General features: G+C 32.4%; 1 protein-coding gene across 2 annotated transcripts; it reads right to left on the minus strand.

The window, feature by feature from the left end:
- Positions 1-5770: 5770 nt before the first annotated feature.
- On the minus strand, positions 5771-15503 carry LOC106367275 (ABC transporter C family member 1). 2 transcript variants are annotated; one of them, XM_013807013.3, is made up of 28 exons: positions 15267-15503; positions 14426-14857; positions 14144-14322; positions 14010-14049; positions 13726-13882; positions 13275-13389; positions 13104-13184; positions 12813-12837; positions 12640-12696; positions 12357-12422; positions 11969-12043; positions 11730-11837; positions 11290-11424; positions 11020-11126; positions 10840-10933; positions 10441-10608; positions 10135-10275; positions 9850-10050; positions 9567-9665; positions 9311-9463; positions 8818-9200; positions 8549-8729; positions 8133-8456; positions 7307-8063; positions 6964-7085; positions 6633-6878; positions 6119-6548; positions 5771-6031 (listed from the first exon to the last, which is right to left on the minus strand). In XM_013807013.3, the coding sequence occupies exons 2-28, from the start codon at positions 14753-14755 to the stop codon at positions 5934-5936; spliced, it is 4872 nt and encodes a 1623-aa protein (XP_013662467.1). In that variant the 5' UTR covers positions 14756-14857; positions 15267-15503; the 3' UTR covers positions 5771-5933. The 2 variants fall into 2 exon arrangements, with proteins under 2 accessions (XP_013662467.1, XP_022546686.1); XM_022690965.2 differs by lacking the exon at positions 15267-15503 and adding an exon at positions 15204-15218.
- Between the last annotated feature and the right edge of the window lie 6025 nt (positions 15504-21528).

Genomic DNA, 21528 nt, shown 5'->3' on the forward strand with positions numbered 1-21528 from the left:
AGAATGAGTATTGTAACTGTAGCTAGAAGATGAAATAAAATATGATTCATTTTAAAAAAAAAAACAATTTAAACATATATATTGTCATACTTATGTTTCCAATAGTTTTGATATTTTTTAACATTTTTAAAATTCAGTTTACTATTTTTTCTATTAAAAAAGGGTAAAATATGTCCAGAATTGTCCAAAATATCAGAAATCCTATTGTGACAAATAAAAGTTCAAAGTGTCCCATTTTTCCAATTTAGCCTAATTTAATCTTCACCCTATGTTATTTTGACCAAGTCATATCTAACAATACAATATTACCGGATGATTACATGAAGAAAGGGCATAACCGGATAATAATTGGCATAAATGATAGCTATTACATTACGTCAAAATCAATGCACTCACTTAATTTTAATGCCAAAGTTTTATTCAACAAATTCACCTCTTGTATTAAATTGCACTATTGTCTATGTTAATTTGAAATCTTGGTTAAATTATGTGTGATCACAGTTAGATAGTTATACCAAGTTATATCATTATATATCAAATTGTACATCAGACAATATATAGTGTAACTTCTTTTTTATAAATGATTTCATATTTAACCTGAATGGACATAAGCAATGTGTACAAACAGATATTTGGATAAAATTCATACGACTTAAGAGTGCTCTGCTACACTTCTGAAGGATACATAATCGGATTACTTCGCTAAACTCCGGACCCGACTCTAAGGAAGGACACACAGACAAGCTGCTTACCTGTGATTCTCTGTGTGTCCTTCCTTAGTCGGGTCCGGAGTTTAGCGAAGTAATATGACTGTGTATCCTTAAAAAATTTAGCATGATAGTTTTATGTTGTACGCATTTTATCCAAATCTTTGTTTATACACATTGTTTATGCCCATTCGGATCGATTAATGAAATGGCTTATATATTAAAAAACGTTGCACTATTATCTATGTACAATTTGATATATAATGATATAACTTAGTATAACTATCTAACTGTGATCAAACCTAATTTAACCAAGATTTTTACATCTACAATCAAATTTAAATTCAAAAATTTTAATTTTAATTTTGGGGAGACGGAAACATAGGGATAAAGACATATTTTCATTAATTTATTAAAAGTAGAAAATATATGAGTTTAACAGAGAGTATGGTGAGATTAAATTTTGCTCTATAAAAACATCTGATAAATTGCTCCTTTACCCGGTGCACTGCAATACGGTTTGAAGAGCCCTTGTTTTCTCAGATCCGTTGAACTTTTGGGGGATCTGGAAGTGTGGAAGGGTGTAAGTCAGTGGTGTATACAATTTCACCATTCTCCGGCCTCCTTCTGAGACTCTAATCGAGGTAAAGTTCCAAGCTTTGGTGGCTCTCCTGTTTTGCAGTGGCTGTGTCTTCGGCCTGTTTCGAGTGGTTTTGTGACAGTTTGAAAGGGTTTGAATACGATTCTTATCTTTGGGGTTTGAGAGTGTGGCTTAGTTGGTCTTTGATTTATCAACAGTGTAGCAGTGACATGGTGGTGTGTATTGAGCTGGTGAAGGTTCTGGTCTTTGTGATGAAGTTGATTCAAGGTTACCTTTTCATCTCCCGGTTTCGAAGTGGTCCTCCTCTCGCCTTTTTGATAATTGATCTTCCTGGTCTGCTTTTGCTCTCTGAATGCCTTCGGTGCCTTCAATATTTGAAGCAATATAATGAGTCTGAGGCGCCAAGGTTTCCAGATGACGGTGCATGTTAGTTGAGTATTCTTTCGATTGCTTTTTTTCTTAGTTTATGCCTTGGTATAGGTGTAGTGGTTCGTTGGTTATCATTGTGAACTTGTGGTTCAGATGATATCTTTGTGGTTTGGGTGTTGTCATCGTGAACATGTGGTTTAGATGCGGTTTATTCTCTTCACGAAAAAGTCTTCTACATTGCGTGTTCTGGTGATTAGTTTATTGCAAGATTTCCTGCTAGTCATAGTCTTTTTTAAGTCATTGCTCTTGTATCTATTAAGTGTTTGGTTCTGTGTTATTTTTTATTTTTTTGACGTCAAACGGCCATTCTATTACTCAAACTTGAAGTGGTCTGGGTAACCAGACCGGAATAGAACAACCAATGAAAAGTAACTCCCTACGAAAGCTCCTAGCAGTCTTAGCTAAAAAATCAGAAAACTGATTGCATACTCGTGGCACATGTGTGATTTTGAAGTCCGGGAAACAAATCTGCAGCGTCTCTATCTTCTCCAATTCTGTCGTGAAGCTTGGCCACTCCTGAGGTTCATTTATCATTGCAATCAGCTCCTTGCAGTCTGTTCCAAAGCTCTGGCATGACGAGTGTTGAAGCATATTCTCCATCGCCAATCGCAGTGCTTCTACCTCCGAATGCAACGCTGATTCACATCGAGTGAAGTTCCATGTTCCCATAAGTTGTATGTTCTCCCTACTATCCATCCAGACCCATCCACATCCACTAAAGCGATCAGAAGCTGTCCAAAATTTATATAATAGACAAATATTACCCAAGCTTAAAACTTGGTTTTCATCATTATTGATGGCATGTACTTGTGGTGGTATCATCTCATTTGAAAGAGTATTAGGATTCATTTTATATTTTGATGTTGATATTATGGCATGTGTATTTGGGTTCTTGTTCTCCTTGTTCTTGTTGGGGTTAGTTTTCAGGGATGATTATGTGTTTTGCCGGTTCTAGTGTTTTAACTTTGTATTTTTTTTGGTATCAAACGAAATGAAAATCAGACGGAAAAAAAATTGGTCCAATTTTTTTTAATTCAATTTAAGGAAACAAATGCTGTAGTTTTAATTTTGTTTTCAGTTTCATTTGCATTAAATATATCTGACATGATTCAGTTTCCACACCTTTTCCGTTTATAAAAAATGAAAGCGTATGAAATGGGATTTGTTGTAATAGGAAGTTTCATTGGAAGTTTAAATATATCTGAAATTATTCAGTTTCCACACCATTTAATTTTTTAACAAAATAAAAGTGTATGACATGGGATTGTGGTAATCGGAAGTTTCATTGGAAATTTGAAGTTAAAGGATTTGGTTGGGAAGGGCTATATATACTGTAGAAAGCCATTTTTCTAAAACCATTTTTGTAATGTAATCGCGTTTTACAAATATGTTATCTCTAAAAATTAATTTTTCTGCAGCGTTTATTTAGTACTTTCAGTGGTCTTTGAAAATAAATTTACATCAAACAAATTAAAGTTACAGTAAAAAAAACTACAGCCTAATATCTTTCAAAAAATATAAAGCTACACCCCTTTCTAATCATCCTCCTCTAAATTAGAATTTGATTTTAGTTGGTACAACAGTTGTAAAAAGTTTTAGTTGGTACAACAGTTGTAAAAATATCAGATTTTTATCATCCAATCATTTATTGCTAAAAAACATATATACTATCTATATTATTAAAACATAAGTACACTTGTAAATTAACCCTTAAAATTTCAATTTATTTACACTTAATGTCATTGAAGTAATAATTAACTTAACTTTATCATTAATTATCTTTTCCTAATTTAATAGGCAATTACCTAAACTGAATTCACAACAAATTCATGATAAATTTAAAATTTAATTAATATACCACAATTCAAGATCTCTGTAATTGGTAAGACTGAAATTATAAAAAAAAATAAGACTACCTAATGAATTTTAACAGATATACAAATCCATTCTATAATCACTACTTTTCCAAATTTACTGAGTTTCATTTTTTCTTAAAAACTAAATTTTACTAATTAATAAACAAATATATATATATATATATATGAAGTATATAGTCATGTGAGTGGTTTTATAAGTCAGATGCATCAAAATTATAAATAGAATTTTTAAATTGATACTGAATTAATTTTCATATCGTTATAAAGATTGAATATGTCTGACATTTAGATTTAGTTATGTGTGTCATCGGATTTAGTCAAATAAACTTATATAAATTCCAGCATGCATTTATATATAATTGATTTAGAATGGAAACAGGTGTGTCACTAATTAATAAACATGACAAAACATGATATAATTTTAAATGTAAAATAATAATTAATTTACATAAACATAAAATAACTTTTAAATGTCACATAAATTGATTTAGGTATCCGTTTAATAAATTTAGAACACAATATCATTTTAAAATTATATAGTTATATTTCTCATTATTTATTAGTCATAACTAAACACTAAAATAATCATTTATATAAAATATAAATAAAATATGAATTATTCCGTTAATATATTATTGGTAGCCTATTTTCATATAAATAAAAATTCATTGAAAGCCGAATACAATAAATTTATAAGATAAAAGTATGGGTCATATAATTTACTGTTAAAAAAAATAGTTACTCAACGTAATAAATATAATTATTATGTTTAAAATTTTATATTAAACATTATATAATATATGTAAGCAATACATTTATATCATATAATTTATACAAAACAAAATTTTATTTATAAAAGCAAAAACAATTACCTAGCGACCGCACGGGTCAAACTCTAGTTAAAGTTGAAATACATTTTATAAATCACCCTTCAAAGATCACTTTATTTACGCCTAAATGGCAAATGCTACTGAGTTAATAATAACTATTTAATTTAATTTAATCATCAATTATTAACTTACAAAACTTAATTAACTATCTTATTTGTACGTTCCGGTTTGGTCGTAAACTAGAACACAAATCTTTTATAAATGAACGTGCAAGGAAGAACATTTAGCATCTATCAATTATAACTTCTTTGGACTTCTCACTTTATCTTTAGCCAAAGAACATTACTTGATCAGAAAAGTGCAACAACAGACACACAGCTTGATCACAAGTTCCAAAAAAAAACTGTAAAATCAAGATTAGTCCAAAGTGATCATCTTAGTGCAGAAACAAACACATTGCTTGATCAGAAGTTCCATAACACATTGTCACATTGAGTACTATATTTTTAATCCAGTTTTGTATATAGTTTTCAGAGTTCAGAAGATGTTTATACACAGTTTTGTAAGTTCAGTTTTTGGCAAAGTTGTCGCGATGAAGAACACCTCGAGTACTGATTGCCAATCCAGTTTTGTATATTGTTTTCAGTGTTCAAAAGATGTTTTATACACAGTTTAAATGCTTCTGTTTAACAAGAAAGTTTTACGGATGATTACAAATTTCTTGACTGTAGAGAAAAAATTATGCGATAATTTCCAATTTTTTGATTAAGTCAGAATTAACCGACAATAATTTTAGTTTTCTCTTCTAAGTTCAAAAATCTATAAAACCAGTTTCATTATTCCATCTCTTTTAATATACTACCATTTTGAATTGTACATTAATCACTGAGATGGCGATGGAATGTATGCTTCAACATTCGACATGTCAAAGCTTTGGAACGGACTGCAATGATTTGATTGCAATAATCAAAGAACCTCATGCTTGGCCAAACTTTGCAACAAAATTAGAGATGATAGAGATTCTGAAAATATGCTTTCCGGATTTCAAGATTACTCACATTCCACGAGCGCAAAAGCAAATTTCAGATGTTTTAGCTAGGACTGCAAAGTCTTTCCATAGAATGTTTTATTTCATTAGTTGTTTTATTCTGGTTTGTTTACTCAGACAACCTCAAATTTGATCAATAAACCTTTTGATGTTAAAGAAAAATACTGAATATGGTAAGATTATATTTTCTCCGGAAAGAGCATTTCAGCATTTGACCCGAACATAGAAAAGTCATTTCCAATCAGATATCACTGTCCCAGCAACCAAACACTCTCCCCTTGCCAAAAGAAGCGCAGTTTTTTTTTTTTGATCAAAAAGAAGCGTAGTTTATAATCAGACAACAACAAATGGACAATTTGTCACGTGTGTTACAAGAAACGCAAAAACAAAGTTCATCAAAATGACATCTCTATGGGTCAAGTAATAAAAGCCTTTCTTCGTCTACATCTCCACGTTGTCCCAGTCAAACGATCTCCCCTCTAAACTGTATTCCGAGTGCTGCATTCGGTTCTTCGCCAATCTGCTCATCACTGCAAGCCCTGAAAATGTGTAACACTCAAAATCTTAGAATCAAGAAAAAGTTCTCTATTAGGTAGCAGAGAGAAAGATCTTAACAACAACGTTACCTTCGACCATTTTGTAAAGAGATGGCCACCAACGCTCTCTAGAGATATCATTTTGGGTAAGAGACTCGTCAATCTCTTTATCGTGTTTCCCTTCGAGAACACTGCGTAGAGTGACCACAGCGTCTTTCGTTCTCTTCAAAATGCTGTTATCATCTTGAGTCTCGAGGCTTTGAAGGTCGTTGTGAGATGAAGTGAGGCTCACAGCCAAAGCAAACTGAGCAGCTGCAGCCCAACGAGAAGAAGCTTGCCATTTCCTCTGACCTTCTAAAGGTTGCGATGAATCATCACCATTAGCCTCTCTGATACGTTTGTTTTCAAGCACTATACCACGCAAGTACTCGGCATTTGCAGGTCCTGTACTTTGAACCATCTTCGAGAATGAACTTTCTCCGTTTGAAAGAAGATTCTCCGGTGTGCTAAACTCCTGAACCTAAGGCATTGGAAAATATCAAATATGTTAGCTGAAGGCATAAAGCAAATTAAATATAGCGTTAGAAGATGAAGTTTTGCGTACTTTTCCAGAATCAAGGACAAGAACTTTGTCACAGTCAATGATAGTATTGAGACGATGAGCGATGATAAGCATAGTGCATGACTTGAATTCTTCTCGGATAGTCTTTTGGATGAGGACATCAGTTCTAACATCAACAGCAGCTGTTGCTTCATCGAGGACAAGTATCTTAGATCTTCGCAACAATGCTCGTGCAAGACTCAACAACTGTCTCTGTCCAACACTGAAGTTCTCTCCTGCCTCAGTAACCTGACCAAATAGACTTAAGAGTTACTCTAATGAACACAAGAGACCTTCAATAGAGGATAAAATGTTTTAGAAAAAACCCAAGTACCTCAGCATCAAGACCAAGAGGGTTTCTGCGGATAGTATCTTTCAAGTGTGCTCTCTCAAGAGATTCCCAAAGATCAGCGTCGTTGTGTTCACTAAATGGGTCAAGATTGAATCTCACAGTGCCTACATATAAAATGAGGCATCAGTTACTGTTTGAGTAAATAAGCAAATCCAAGTCTCACATCGGACATTAGACCAAAGAAAGTCTAATATATAATTTATCTGGTTCAACTCCACCGTGACCTTTTTTGGAGCAAATCGGTGAGGGCTTAGGCCTTTTGGTCTAGCCCAAGACGGCATCAGGCGTAAAAAAAAAAGGTAGCAGAAGCCGTGTGAGGACGTACCTGAGAAAAGCACTGGCGCTTGAGGTATGATTCCAAGAACTTTACGTAGATCCATCAGTCCAAACTTGCCAATGTCGCATTCATCAATCAAGATCCTTCCCTTTTCCAGCTCCACAATTCTGAACAAGGCATTCAAGAGGCTTGACTTTCCAGCACCTGTCCTTCCAACAATCCCCACCTTATCCATTGGAGTAATGAAGAAAGAAACCTCATGAAGCACAGGAGGTAATTCAGGGCGGTAACGAAGAACAACGTCCTGAAACTTGATGGAACCAGACGATGGCCATCCAGGAGGTGGACGGTTGTTTTCAATGACCAATGGAGCCTCTGATGGTGTCTCGATATAGTTTCCAACACGCTCAACAGAGTTCAAACTATTCTCAGCTAGACTCGCCAGTCTTAGCACTGCTGTCAAAGAGCTGGTTATACTCAAAGCGTAGCTGAGAAGCAAACCCATTGTAGATGCAAATGCTTGTTGGTTCTCTGCTTTTCCATTCTGCATAACGGCTAATGACGCAGTTAACCAAACCATGAGACCTCCAAGAACTTCCAAACGGATTCCCAGCCACCGGTTTGCACCCATGTTTACAAGCGTGAATCTGATGTTGTTATCCATTGATCTTCCGTTGATCTCAGCCATGCGGTCGTATGCTTTATAAGCACGGATGCTTGAAAGTCCATTCAATGCCTCTCCAAATTGAGCATAAACTGGGGATCTTGAAACGGAGTCCATACGTTTAACTTCACGAGATGTGTTCTACAATAAGGAAAGAATGGTTTAGTACACAACAGTGATCATCAGTATTGCGTTTAAAAGGTATGTTACCTGGTAGTAGAGATAAGCTCCATAAAACACGACCAAGAGGGGCATGATGGCCCACAGGGAGAGAGTGCTGACAATGCCAATCAAGATAATAGTTGAAAGAAGCTGCGCTATTGAACCCATAAACATGTTTACAAAGACTGCCACCGTTCTATCAATATCGCCCATATCTTTCGCGAAGCGATTGATTATCCGTCCTAATGGGTTGGTTTGAAAGAAGACCATTGGAGCCCTTAGTATGGAACCAAGCATAGCATCATGCATCTTTTTAGCTGCATAGAGACTCGCCATAATCAACCAATATGAATTGACCAACGTCACAAAGACCTGCAACCAAAGATAAATAAGTCTTAGCACAAAACCACAGAGCTCTCTGTATCCTTTTCTTCTCTCAATCATTTACCAAATGCAACACATACCTGTCCAAACGAAAGAATCGCATAGATAAGATTATAGAATAAGGGTCCATGACTCTTTGGAGTTCCTGCATCAGTCCATTCACTCAACCAAGTGCTGCTTGCAACTCTAAATACTTGAGTCAAGACATAGCATATAAGAAGCATCATCACCACCCATCCACCTCCAAGTGCATCCTGGTACCTGGAACATGGTAACACCTCTTTAGTCATTACAAAAATATATATACAAAGGAAGATTGCAACAACAGAAGAAGAAAGAACCAACTTACCTCTTTAGGACTTTCCAACTCACAACTCCAGTTTCACGTTCTTCACGCTTAACGAGCACAGAGTTTCCTTCTTTAGATTTCTTTGACTCGGTTCCTTCCATCTGCGGATTATTAGAATTGCCGTTCTCAACTTGTTTTACAGATTTTTGATCAGCTCCAGCTTCTTCATTTTCTTCTGAATATTCTTCAACCTTGCCAGCATTTTCCATTAACCTCTGGAACAATGGGCCACTATGGGATAATTCTTCATATGTTCCTTCCTCTTTTACTGTTCCCTCATGGACAAGTAAAATCTTATCCACTTGTGATAGGAAATGGAGTTGGTTTGTAACAAGAACTCTAGTTTTATCGGCAAGTTCTCTTTTTATGCATTTTTCAAAGACCTATAACAGCCAGTTTCAACTATCAGATAATAATGTTTGCTTAAAAGCAGTTATAAGAGAAAGAAAAAAGAGAGTATACTACTATCCAAAAGAGGCAATGGCTAGTTTACCTGCTGACCAACATGGGCATCAAGGGCACTTAATGGGTCATCCAATATGCACACATCTGAATTTGAGTAGACGGCCCTAGCCATAGATACCCTCTGTTTTTGTCCCCCACTTATGTTAACACCCCTTTCTCCAATCTCCGTTAGATCACCACCCTATCAATCAAGAGAAAGAATAGGATACAAACTTACACACATGAGAACTAGAAAATAGAATTCCATGCTACCAAAAAAACCGTCTTCCCCTAAAGAAACTTACAGGCAGTAACTCAAGGTCATGTCTCAGTGCAGTCACATCAATCACCCTTTCATATTTTTCTTTGTCAAAAGGAGCACCAAACAATATATTGTCACGTACCTACACAATGCAAATTACAATCATCATCTCAAAATCGCTTCTGCATTCGAACGTATCTAAAAGGACATACCATTATATAGAAAACATATAATGCATAGCAAACTTAAGATTATGTAAAAGAGGATAATATGAAAACTTTGCAGTGAGAACCATACTATAGACACAGAAGCATATAAGCACCTACCGTGGCGTTAAAGATCCATGAAACCTGTGGAACATAAGCGACTGATCCTCTAAGAGTAACTATCGCATCAGATATTGCAGGAAGTTCCCCAAGCATAGCAGATATCAAAGAGGTTTTTCCTTCTCCTGTACTGCCAACTACTGCAACTAGGCTGCCAACAGGTACATCCAAGTTGATATTTAACAAGGTTGGCCTTTCCGCCTGCAAACGTATATTGGTTGTTCATTTTCTTACTTCAATGAAAATATGTGATGGAAGGAAGTGAAGAGGTAGGACAAACTAGACCTTTGAATCCCAGGAGAAGTATCCATTCCTGATTGAGATAGCTGGCTGTCCAGGTTCAATGGGAGGATTTGGTAAGAGAACTCTCTCTTCCGTCGATAATACCTCCTCCAAACGGGTTAAGGATACCTTAGCATTTACGGCCTACAAAATTCAAGCCTGGTCAGCATCTCGAAACAAATTAAGACAATGACTGGTCTATAAAAAGAGGTAGTGATGGAAAAACAGAAGGACCAATTAGAAGCAATCATTACAAATGACGCCATGTCATTCAGCACCCAGAAATGAAGGCATGGTGCAAGAAATCACCTGAGTTATGATGTTTGGAAGCATGAATAAAGGGAAGCGAAGCACAGAAAATAGAGAAAGAGCCGTAAACGCTCTTGCAGGTGTCAGGTCTCCTCCAAGCAATGAGAACACACCAAATGAAACAACAGTCACGAAAACAGGAATGCTGTTTAGTATGAACATATTGAACTGCAAAACAAATGGAAGATCAAGAATGAGTCAAATATTTACATGAAAAGAGGAAATTGCAATACAGCAATGCGCTTTATATTAAAGATCATGCATGATTACACATGGCTACAAAACTTGAAACAATGTTCAATGAAATAGAAGAAAGTAATAGTAACAAGACAATCAGACACACTTTGCATGCTGTCTATAGAAGCAGTCAATATAATAGTTACTGCGCTTAAACCATACCGCTGAGAGAAGTTGTGCTTTCCGGAACCAAGATAATTCATCATCACGTACAGTTTGAACCTTGGACTGAAAACTGTTTTCCCAAGCATAGCACCTAGAATAATTTTGATTTAATGAGTCAAGCATTGCCTCAAACTTCCAACCATGCAAGAAATTAATAAGTCTAATAAAGTAGCGTACTTCACTGTATCCATTGCAGCTAAAACCTCATTCATCAGGCCAATTCTCTTGTCTGTACGCTGCAACCCTTCTTTTGTTAACTTCTGTGTTTTACTTATAATAACAGTCTGTTTCAACAAAAGTAAATAAAAGGAATCATTGTCATTGAACAGAAAGACACTTGAGGTTGAGAGAGATAAGCAGAGACAATCGGGTCACAGATGAGAAATAAGAAATCAAAAAGCAAACCAACCTACAGACAAAAAAAAACATTTACAAAGAGGTACGGACCTGTATAGGGAACATAAGGACCAGGAACAATGCGCCTATGAGCGAGGCAACACCCAATTGTTGATAAAGGAGAACTAGTGATACAATTATGCGAAATGGCGCCGACCACATGGTATGAAGTGATTGGCAAATTTGCTGTCACAGACAGAAGAAACTTAAGAAAAATGAACAGCCTATCAGCTGTAAAGAACATTGTTGAAAGGTTCTTTTTCTTCTACTAATCAAGCAAATTTATTGGTTTTATTGGTTAACAAAAGAAAAGCTGTGAAAAATGAAATTGCAATTCATAAGTTCATTGAACAGCGTATGAGTCAAATACTTGCAGGAGAGAGGATCTTTTTGATACATTGCATTTTAGACTCATTCTGAGGTAGAAGACAAAGCAGATATAGAGAAGCAGACAAAGCTAAAGGAGGAAAAGGTAACAAATATATACACACCTGAAGCGACTCAGCATCAGTCGTCATTAAATTTGTTATTTTTCCTGTTTGAAACTTCTTCCGCCCCTCATTAGTTAGCCTCAGCGACTTTCGGAACACAGCAGCAATCTACCAAAAGAGGAATTCATCAGCAGAAAGAAAACACTCTAAAAGCATCTGTTATAGGTTTTAGCAAACATAGCAGCAGAGGTTTTGAATCAAAAGTAGCACAAGAAATTTGAGGTGAAACTTTAGCTTACCAGTGCAGACCTTAGCCGGTAACCAACACGCATCACATTTTGGAAATATTGAGCTTCACACAGAACCCCCAATACCTGAAAATGTCAACATTAACATCAAGCGCTACGAATCCCTTGGTCAATGTCATATTCTAAACTACATTAAACAAAACCCTTCACATGCAAAAGTCATAAAAACAAAGACCTCCAAGATTTGCGTCCGAAGAACAATAAACCCAACTTAAAAAAGAAGAAATAAAACTGGTGCTATAACCCCTACAATCTACGGAAACAATAGACCTTGTTTCATCCCACTCTCCAACAAAGATTGAGTATGCTATAAATACATCATCTTAACTACATGCAAGAGATTAAAAGAGGGAGATGACAAAAGGAATGTAAAGCATACCACTCCAACAAAGATTGAGATTGCGTAGATGTAACCTATCCAGGCTGGTTCATTAAGTTGCATTGACTGCAGAAAGTTTTAAGACCACACTGTGAGATATCTCTCAGATAATATCCAAAGAATGATAGGATTTCAAATCTACTAAGAACGTTTAAATACTAATTTTGGTCAGTCGCATATGGATCCATCTCAGCAATTCATGTGAACAAAAAAATTAAAAAGCAGTGAGCTAAATAGGTTCAAGCACAGCTTGAACTAGGGGTAAAAGGGGATAGAAACAAACCTTTAAAAGCTCATTCAGTAGAAGAGGCCCCACGAATTGAGAACAGTCATTCCCAATCTGTGATACAATCAATTTATTTTAGACTAAAATGTCAAAACAGTTGATTAACCAGTTACAAACACACATCAATAAGGAAATGTAAGACTTCCGTATTATCAAATAAATAAAATTACCTTCCAGAACCCACCCCACCAAAACCTACAAAATGCAGAAGCAGTTTTCTATAAGCAAGTCCACAAGGATGAAAAATAATTAAGGCAGATTGTGAAAAGAAAAGTAACAGCTCTGTTATAGAACTAAAAATGCATCAAAACATAATTAAACAACCTCTAGTTATCCATAATGCATATTCTATTACAACCGGATTGCTTGTTCTTAAAAATCACACATCATGTCAATCCCAAACAATTAATCCATGTTCTAAAGAGACGAGAACACATGGCTAAAAAGATGTTTCTCTTTACCTTCCCCCAAGGCTGTTGTTCAATGCTCTCAAGAGCCACGGCTTGGGCTTTTCTAGTTCTTTTTCCCAGGACATCTGGAAGCTAAGAGAAGGAGATAAAATATATATCACTCAACCATGCCAGTCGTAGACAGTATGAGAGCAGTTACTAGTTTTCAAAGATTAACCATACCTTTTCATGAGGGTTTCAGTTCGATCCCAAGTGTCCAGATGCCATACATCCTTCTCGGTGAGAGGCCGTTTCGATCCCAGAGTCATCAATGGATTCAACCATGAGAAGAAAATTCCTGTGAGGAAAAAGATATTTGTAAGAAAGTACACAATAGTCTAAGTTCAACAAAGGTTGAAGAATCTATTATAGAATAAATATTGCAGCTTCTGTCTTCTAGTCACAATCCAGTTTCCCTAAGTTTATTTCCAGTGAAACTGGAGGATAAGTCAAAAAGAAGTTGAAGAGACTGTAAACAATTTATTGTGTTAAATGCTCTGAAGATTACCAACTCAGATAGGTATAAGTACATATGAGAGATCAGAGATGTTGTGGTGATTCTCATAACAAAGAGAGAAGAATATACATAACCAAATCCACAGGACGGAAATGAGGAGTACATAGAGTAACCTACTGTCAAATAAATTAGCATGCCTCTCGGGACATATTTGTTCTCCTCCAGGAAGCTCTTCATACTCGTAATCCTCAGAGGTTTCAGCCGGCACTGGTGTGTAACCAGCGTAAGGGTCCAAATTAGGGAAATACACAAACAAGAGAGTCCCAAATGCAACCTGGATCCAAAAGCCACCATCTACGTCACTATCAAAATACAATTGTATCATCTATAATCTAATTTAGACACAGCACATGGTAAATAGAAGTTTAGAGAATGCAAAAAAGGAGTGCTAATGTGCAAACCTGAACTGCCACCTCGCTTATGTAAAGATACAGTTTAAAACTGCAAAAAGAAAAAAGAAAAACATAAAGCATGTAAGTTCATCCTACCAGACCGAACTTGAATAAACCAAAATATAGATTGCAGATTTACCGACCTGCCAGAGTACTCCTTAACAGAGAGAACAAGGTTTAACAACACCATGTCTCCCACAAGAGCATAAACGACAGCAAATCTGACATACCAACGAAGTTCACGGATATATGTTTTAGTTTCAACAACAGTCATGACCAATGCAGAGCCCCAAGCAAAAGCCTCAAGACCCAACATGAACCCCTGCCAAAGAAAGCACACAAAAAAAAACAGCACCTTTCAGGCAAAACATACAGAACAGCAACAACAACATAAAATGTATAAAAAAAGGGTGATGTTGACAGACCTCATAAGGAGGAAACCCAGCAGCATCCAAATCCAAGAGTGAGATCCTCATGACCAATCTAAACAAAGGCTCGGCAGTACTATAAGCAGCCAAGAGAGCCAGAAAATAGTTATACAATTTAGACCTCAAGCAGAACTTCTCCACTTTGTGATCCTTTACGGTGAGCCAAATGCGGTAAAGGCAGAGAATCAACAGAGCCAGATGAGATATGCCAAGCACAAAAGAGTCAATAGCACAAGGCGTGTATGCACCAAAGGCATAATCAACCATCTTTGACCAGACACCATTTGGAACCGGCTTGCAGTACCAATCCAACGGCTTAAAACCCATCTTCTTCCTCGTTAAGAAAAGATCCCCTCTGCTTACAAAGTTGAATCGACTCAGATACTAGTGCACATGACAAGATACAACAAACAATCCTCTAGCTCTCCTCTGCAAAATAAAATCAAAACATAGTTATTTTGAAAATATGCTATGATTATATACTCGATGAGAGGTGAGAAAGAACGAAAAAGAAAAGCGAAAAAGACTAAATATATTCGTAGGTGAAATAAATAAAAAGGTGTAAAAGCTTTCTAGCCATTTATTAGTGGAGGCAAACTTTATTTTATCCCTTGAATGATTCATCGTCAAAAAGGGAAAACAGAGACAAGCACCAATAAGTTTAGCTTTTTATATCGTAAGCCATAGATTCCCTGAAGAAATTTCTTCAAAAAAAATAAAAAAGTAAAACAGACGCTTAAAATGATTTCTAGCAGTGATATGAAGAAATAATCACGAAGTCGAAAGTGCTAACGACTTCTCTCCCGCTTTAACGAAGAGGAAGAGGAAAGAACTAAACCTCCGTAGTGAAAGCGACTAGGAAGAGAAGAGTTTTTTTTCCCGGAGATTTGGAGGAAATCACGGAGACGTAAACAGAATCTTGGATTGAGATCTCTCTCTCTCTCTCTCTCTCTCTCTCTCTGGGATTAGTTTCAGTCGCTGGTTATTATGAGAGCGAGGGAGAGATCGAGGGAGGGAGCAAAACGATGCGTCACTGCTTACAACTTGCAAATGAAAAAGTCAATATATTGTAGATAGCCGGAAAAGTCAAATAGATTCATAAGTAAAAACATTCACTACCTTTTTCTACTTGCCTTATAATTTGGGAAAAGAAAACAACTAAACTATGCTATTGTCTCCTTAGTACAAAATCAAATTTTGTTAGTTTTGAATTTTCACTACCCTTCAAAGTTATATTATTTTAAAATATTCATAATATGTTTACATAAATTAATATAACTAAACGATTTATTATATTATTATTTATCATAACTTATGATTGGTGAAATGAAAGTGTTATTGCAAATACCGCAATGAATTCCACATTTGAGCGGTCACCATTCTCTACCTTAATTTTCTACATTGAACCGCTAAAAACAAATCGGACAAAACCAAAAAAATTGGTATAATTTTATTTTTATTAAGTAATTATGATTTTTTTTTATTAACTTTCAATTTTACTGATATGTCAAGAAAAAATGTTATTTACATCTCAATCTTTTTGGAAATGAGTTTTTTAAACTGTATTAGAAAAATATGAACATCTATTAAAGAATGATCTTCAACCAGCGTCTTAGAAGGCCTACATACTTGTGCGGATAGTGATATTTAACTGACATAATCATATTCTTCATTGTCTTGTCAATAAGCCAAGCTTGCTCGTATCGCCTAGCATTCCTCTCTTTCTATACATAGTAGATTGAAGTCTGAAATATTAGCCAAAACAGTAAAAAGTCCTTTATGATCCATTCGCGAAAGATGCAGTAAAGTGTGCTCCTAATCCAGATTGATATGTTTTCCCAAAAGATGTCATGCAAGTGATTCCCATACTGTGTAAGAGTAAGGACACACAAAGAACAAGTGATTTCTTGTTTCTTCTCGTTTACCATAAAGCTCACATCCATGTATTGCGACTGGCTGCGATGTTATCTTCATTCTTCTGCCCCTTTTGACGCATGAGGGATTTCAGATCATGCTAGATATGTGCTTTAAGGAACTAATAGTCTTATGATATTTGTTACAAAATATATTTTAGGGCAAATCTCATAAAATAATATTTTTTGACCAAAAGAATATTCAAAGGAAAATAACCAAACTAGTTTCATTAAAGAGTAAAATATTATTTTACCTTTATTTTATAAATATATATAATTATTTCAATAAAAACTATTATTTTGAAATCCAATTTTTTAAAACTATTTTAAAATTATTATTTTAAATACTAACTTTTTAAAATCCTAGACTCTACTTCCAAACTCCAACCCTCAAATCTAAACCCTATTTTTAGATTAATTAACCCAAACATATAAGCATTTTTTATTTCTTTAATGAAACATATTGGTCATTTTAACCATTGTGTGATATATTTATGATAAAAATATTATAGCGTTATCCTAGAGAATTTTTCTATTTTATTTATGAATATTTCATAAAATATTATTTTCATCAATAAAACATATTATATTTAAACTCTGATAAATCAAACTAAAAACTCTATATTTATGTATGACATGGAACGGTTGACTCCGAGTATTTCTTACAAGTTTGTCCACATTTGTATTTTTATTCTCGAAAATATGTGACCATACCATGAACTATATATATATATATATATTAATTTGTATTATGTGTTCTTATTTTGATTATATTTCATTTCTTACATATCAACGTATTCACAAAAACTGCTATTATAGTTTTCTAGCTTATATATTTGAATATTTGTCACCAAGAAATATGTATTATTAACTAAATTTTCTTTATATAATGCGGTAAATTTTTTAATTAGGTTAAAACATGTTGAATTTTAGGGTTTTCTTTAAAATAGACTTCATCGGAAGTTTTTTATACCATATATTTTAAGTAAATTCTAGTTTAGAGGTTTAATTCTGGTTATATTCGAATCAAAAGTGAAATTTACGGTTTGATAAATAATTTTTGGTTCGGCAAACTTCTTTAGAAAATTTCACAAACCATAAATTTATCACAAGCTCACGATGACTTCACGCAAGTCTGCTATTGCATAACTGTTTGACATACTTTTTCCCAAGTGTCTTAACCATAAACTCTAAAACTGAATAACTTAACTAAATAGCAAAAACCATTTCATGAAAACATAAAATTAATTCTTAAAGTGTTTAATATATACAAGACTTAACATATAATTGTCAAACTAACATTTCAAAAATATATTTAAGAATCCAAATATAATTCATTAACATATGTTACGAAACTCTAACCAATTGATAAACATGGTTTATAATCTATATTTTCATCTACTTTACAACTATTTGATTCTATTAAATTTAAATTAAATATTTTTATATTTCAATGATTTTATATTATTTTAAACAAAAATTAAACTTTATATATTATTTATAAGATTAAATTCATAAGAAAAAATTCTTAAAGAAATCTTCTCAAAATACTTCACTATTGCGTAAAGATTTTCTTCCAATCATACTAGTAAAAATATTTGTTAAGACTTTTGTTTAATCAAAAAATAGTAATTGTAATTTCACTACCATTTTAAGTTGATTGTATTTACTTGAATATGTAGGATAAATTTGCATTCAAAATAAAATTAATGGTTATTATTAGCAAATTTCCCTTGATATATTCTTACTCGGCTATCCAACGACATCAGCTTCTTAAAAGCAAAAAAAACTAGACTTTGGTTCTCTGTTTACCAAATATAACCCAAAAATTGATTTGAAATGCAAAAGTGGACTACATATTCAATAAAATGCAAAACTAACTTAATTTGTTAGTAAAATTATCATTTAACATTTATGACCAAACAAAAAACTAGAAAGTTATTTTACGATTTTATTCATTTGAAGTCTACATTTAACAGAAAAAGTTTACTAGGTGGAGACTTCCGAAGAAGTCTACTTCGTAATTTGATCTATAATTTTATTTTAAAAATGTAAAAACAATAGTTTGTGTAAAAATTATTATAAATCATGAATACATAAACCAATATGAGCTAAATTAAATTAAATTAAATTAAATTAAATTTATATGGAACAATTTGAAAGAATATACATTGGTTTGCTAGCCATGTTTGACAATGCTTATGGTTAGTAACAATATGTTGAAAGATATATGTATTGTTAGGGTTAAATGTTATATTTAACCTTTTTTGTTTTATTGACTTAAATTTTCATATAAGTGATGAATAGTTTATATTTTCAAAGTTTTCATATTTGCTATAATGATTAATTAAGAATTCTTGGTGATATTAGAGTTTGGGGTTTCTAGTTTAAGGTTTAGAGTGGTGTTTAGTGTTTGGTAGACTTCACTAGAAGTCTACTTGATTTTTGGATATAGTAGACGTATTATGTAGTCTACTAAATTTTGAGATTACAAAAGAAAATTAATTTTAAATTATATTTAGTTTTTGTAAGAATAATAAAGAATAGACAATATTAATGTTATTATCGGAGTAGACTTCCAATGAAGTCTACTCTATAATTTTAAGTTTAGTAGACTTAAAAAAAAACTTTAATGTGTCATATTTTGATCTAGTTACAATTTTTGTCTCCTTATATAAAACAAATTACACAATTTTTCACTAAAATGGCTGCAAAAGTTACTAAAAACTCTATTTCTTCTCTTTAAAACTCTCTTTCTTCTCTCTAACACTCTCTATCTTCTCTCTAAACTCTTTGAATTTGAAAAAAAATAGTTTAATTTCTTAGTTATTATTATGTTTTTCACAATATTATCTTGTTTTGGTAGATATTATCATTCGTGGTTTTCATCTCTCATTCACAAAAATGTAAGATTTAGACTATATATTTTAAATATGTATTTTATGTTTATATTCAAATAAAATTATATATTCGATCTCTATATGTTTACTTTGCTATTATATAATCTTATAGATTCTCTGTTTGATGTTTTCCAATTATATGTATTTTCATGTTTCTAAATGTATAGATTTTCAGATCTAAGTATTATCTAAAATAGAAAACTTTTAATGAAGTCTGCTGAAAAATAAGGTTAGTAGAATTCAAATAAAGTCTACTAACCATAAATTTTAAGTATACTTAATTAGAAGTCTACTAAAACACGATTTGATTTTTTGTGCTATATTTTTCTCATAATATTATATTTTTGTAATTATTTTCTTCCATAATTTTCATGATCTCTTCCAAAATATGTAAGATTTACAGTTATATATTTTGTGTACTTTTATGTTTATATTGAAATAAAATTATAGATTCAAACTCAATACGATTATTTTCTTACTATTTTATCTTATATATTCTATCAATCTAGGGGAATTTTTCATGTTTACCACATTGTTGATATCATTATTTATGTTTACCACCACTAAAGAGACATTTTCAAAAATATCTTATTCATTAAAAAGCAAAAAAAAATTATACTCGTGCTCTCTATATATATAATAAATAATTATTTAAATAAATAAAATGCAAAAATAAAAATAAAATATTTTATTTATGTTTTCGACTTATACCTTTTCAAATTCAAACTTTTTATAAAACAAATTTCAAATTGTTTTTTCAAGTTTGCTCTTTGAAATTCAAAAATTATTTTTGAAACTATTTTTTTAAAAAAAAATTCATTTTTTTAAATTATTTATTTATATATTTACTAGAATCATAAAGTCCACATTCCAAAAATTATATCCCACCCCTCAACTATAAACCTTAATCTAGATTAGTAACCTTAGGGTTATAAATTTCTTTTTTCCTCTTTAAAAGTGATAGTAAAAATGATTAAGGTAAACATGAAAAGTGGTATTATGAATGTTGTATTTTGGTAATTTCCCGTCGATCTATAGTTTAGAGTTAAAAAAATACTCACTCTGTTTCACAAAGATAGTTTTTTAGTGTTTTCACAAATATTAAGAAAACACATTAAATCACTATAATAAATGTATCATTTTTTTTTCAATATTTTTTAACCAATAGTAAATAAATAAAGTTAATTTATTTTCTTGAAGATCACAATTGTTTTATAGAAAAATACAAAAAATCTATCTTTGTGAAACAATTTTTTTTTCTAAAACATCTAACATAATGAAACGGAGGGAGTAGAAGATAATCATAATTGCAAATGTTTCTAAATGCTAATATAAAAACAAAAGTAGTAATAGATTAAAGATGCCCTAAAGATGAATCTTACTTAAAATTAAGGAGTTCCTTTTAAAAAGAAAACTTAAAATTAACTAGTTCAGATGGCATTTGACTGTAATAATAATACTAGTATTAATAGTGATATTTATTAATTTTAAATTTGTAAAAAAAATTATCAAACAACTTGTTTCTTTTCATGGAAGAAATCTCAGTCTCAATCAAAGCTAATCTCTTACACTTTTATTAAATTATGACTTTTATCGCTGTGAATATCTACTAGTCAACAGTAATTGAAAATGCAGCGACATAACTAAAGTCCATTCAAATATCTTGTTTTTTTTTTGAGAAAGGGCTTACAAATATCTTCTTGTTTTCTTTGAGAAAGTGGTATTAGTGGCAATTCCCCTGTTTTCTTCCCTATCAAATGCTGGCATGTTCTATTTTTATCTCTTTGATTCAGAAAAATCTACGCATGTTATAAAGTCATTTTCCAAAAAAAAAATTTGCAAAATAGGTAATAATCTCATTACTAGGTGTTTTGCCCGCGATGCGGGCTTCAACGTTTTTATATTTTTTGAAAAATTATTTGTACACTATATTCATTATATTAAAATAAATCTTAAAATGACTTAATATTCTATTTTTAATTATATAATTAAAAAAAAATTATTTGATTAATTTTAATTATATAATTTATGTTTTAACTTTTTACTAAAAATACTTTTCAGATAACAATACAATATATATATTGAAATTATCTTTTTTTTAAATTATATTTTTAGATTTTGGATAATTCAATATTCTATTTTAATTATATAATTAAGAATTTTATTTGATTAATATTTAGTTATATAATTAATGTTTTTAACTTTTTACTAAAAGATTTTTTCAGATAATAATACAATATGTACATAAATTATCTCTGTTTAAAATTATATTTTAAGATTTTAGATA

The sequence above is a fragment of the Brassica napus genome, chromosome A9, assembly GCF_020379485.1.
Source record: "Brassica napus cultivar Da-Ae chromosome A9, Da-Ae, whole genome shotgun sequence".
Lineage (NCBI taxonomy): Eukaryota > Viridiplantae > Streptophyta > Magnoliopsida > Brassicales > Brassicaceae > Brassica > Brassica napus.

What these genes read in the sequence shown, in the direction of transcription:
- LOC106367275 (XM_013807013.3), bottom strand. Translation starts at nt 14,755, where the DNA reads ATGGGTTTTAAGCCGTTGGATTGGTACTGCAAGCCGGTTCCAAATGGT. An exon ending in CTGGGTTTCCTCCTTATGAG is followed by an intron (nt 14,323 to 14,425) that starts GTCTGTCAACAT and finishes TTTCTTTGGCAG; the next exon opens with GGGTTCATGTTGGGTCTTGA. An exon ending in AAGCACAACTTCTCTCAGCG is followed by an intron (nt 10,609 to 10,839) that starts GTATGGTTTAAG and finishes TTTGTTTTGCAG; the next exon opens with TTCAATATGTTCATACTAAA.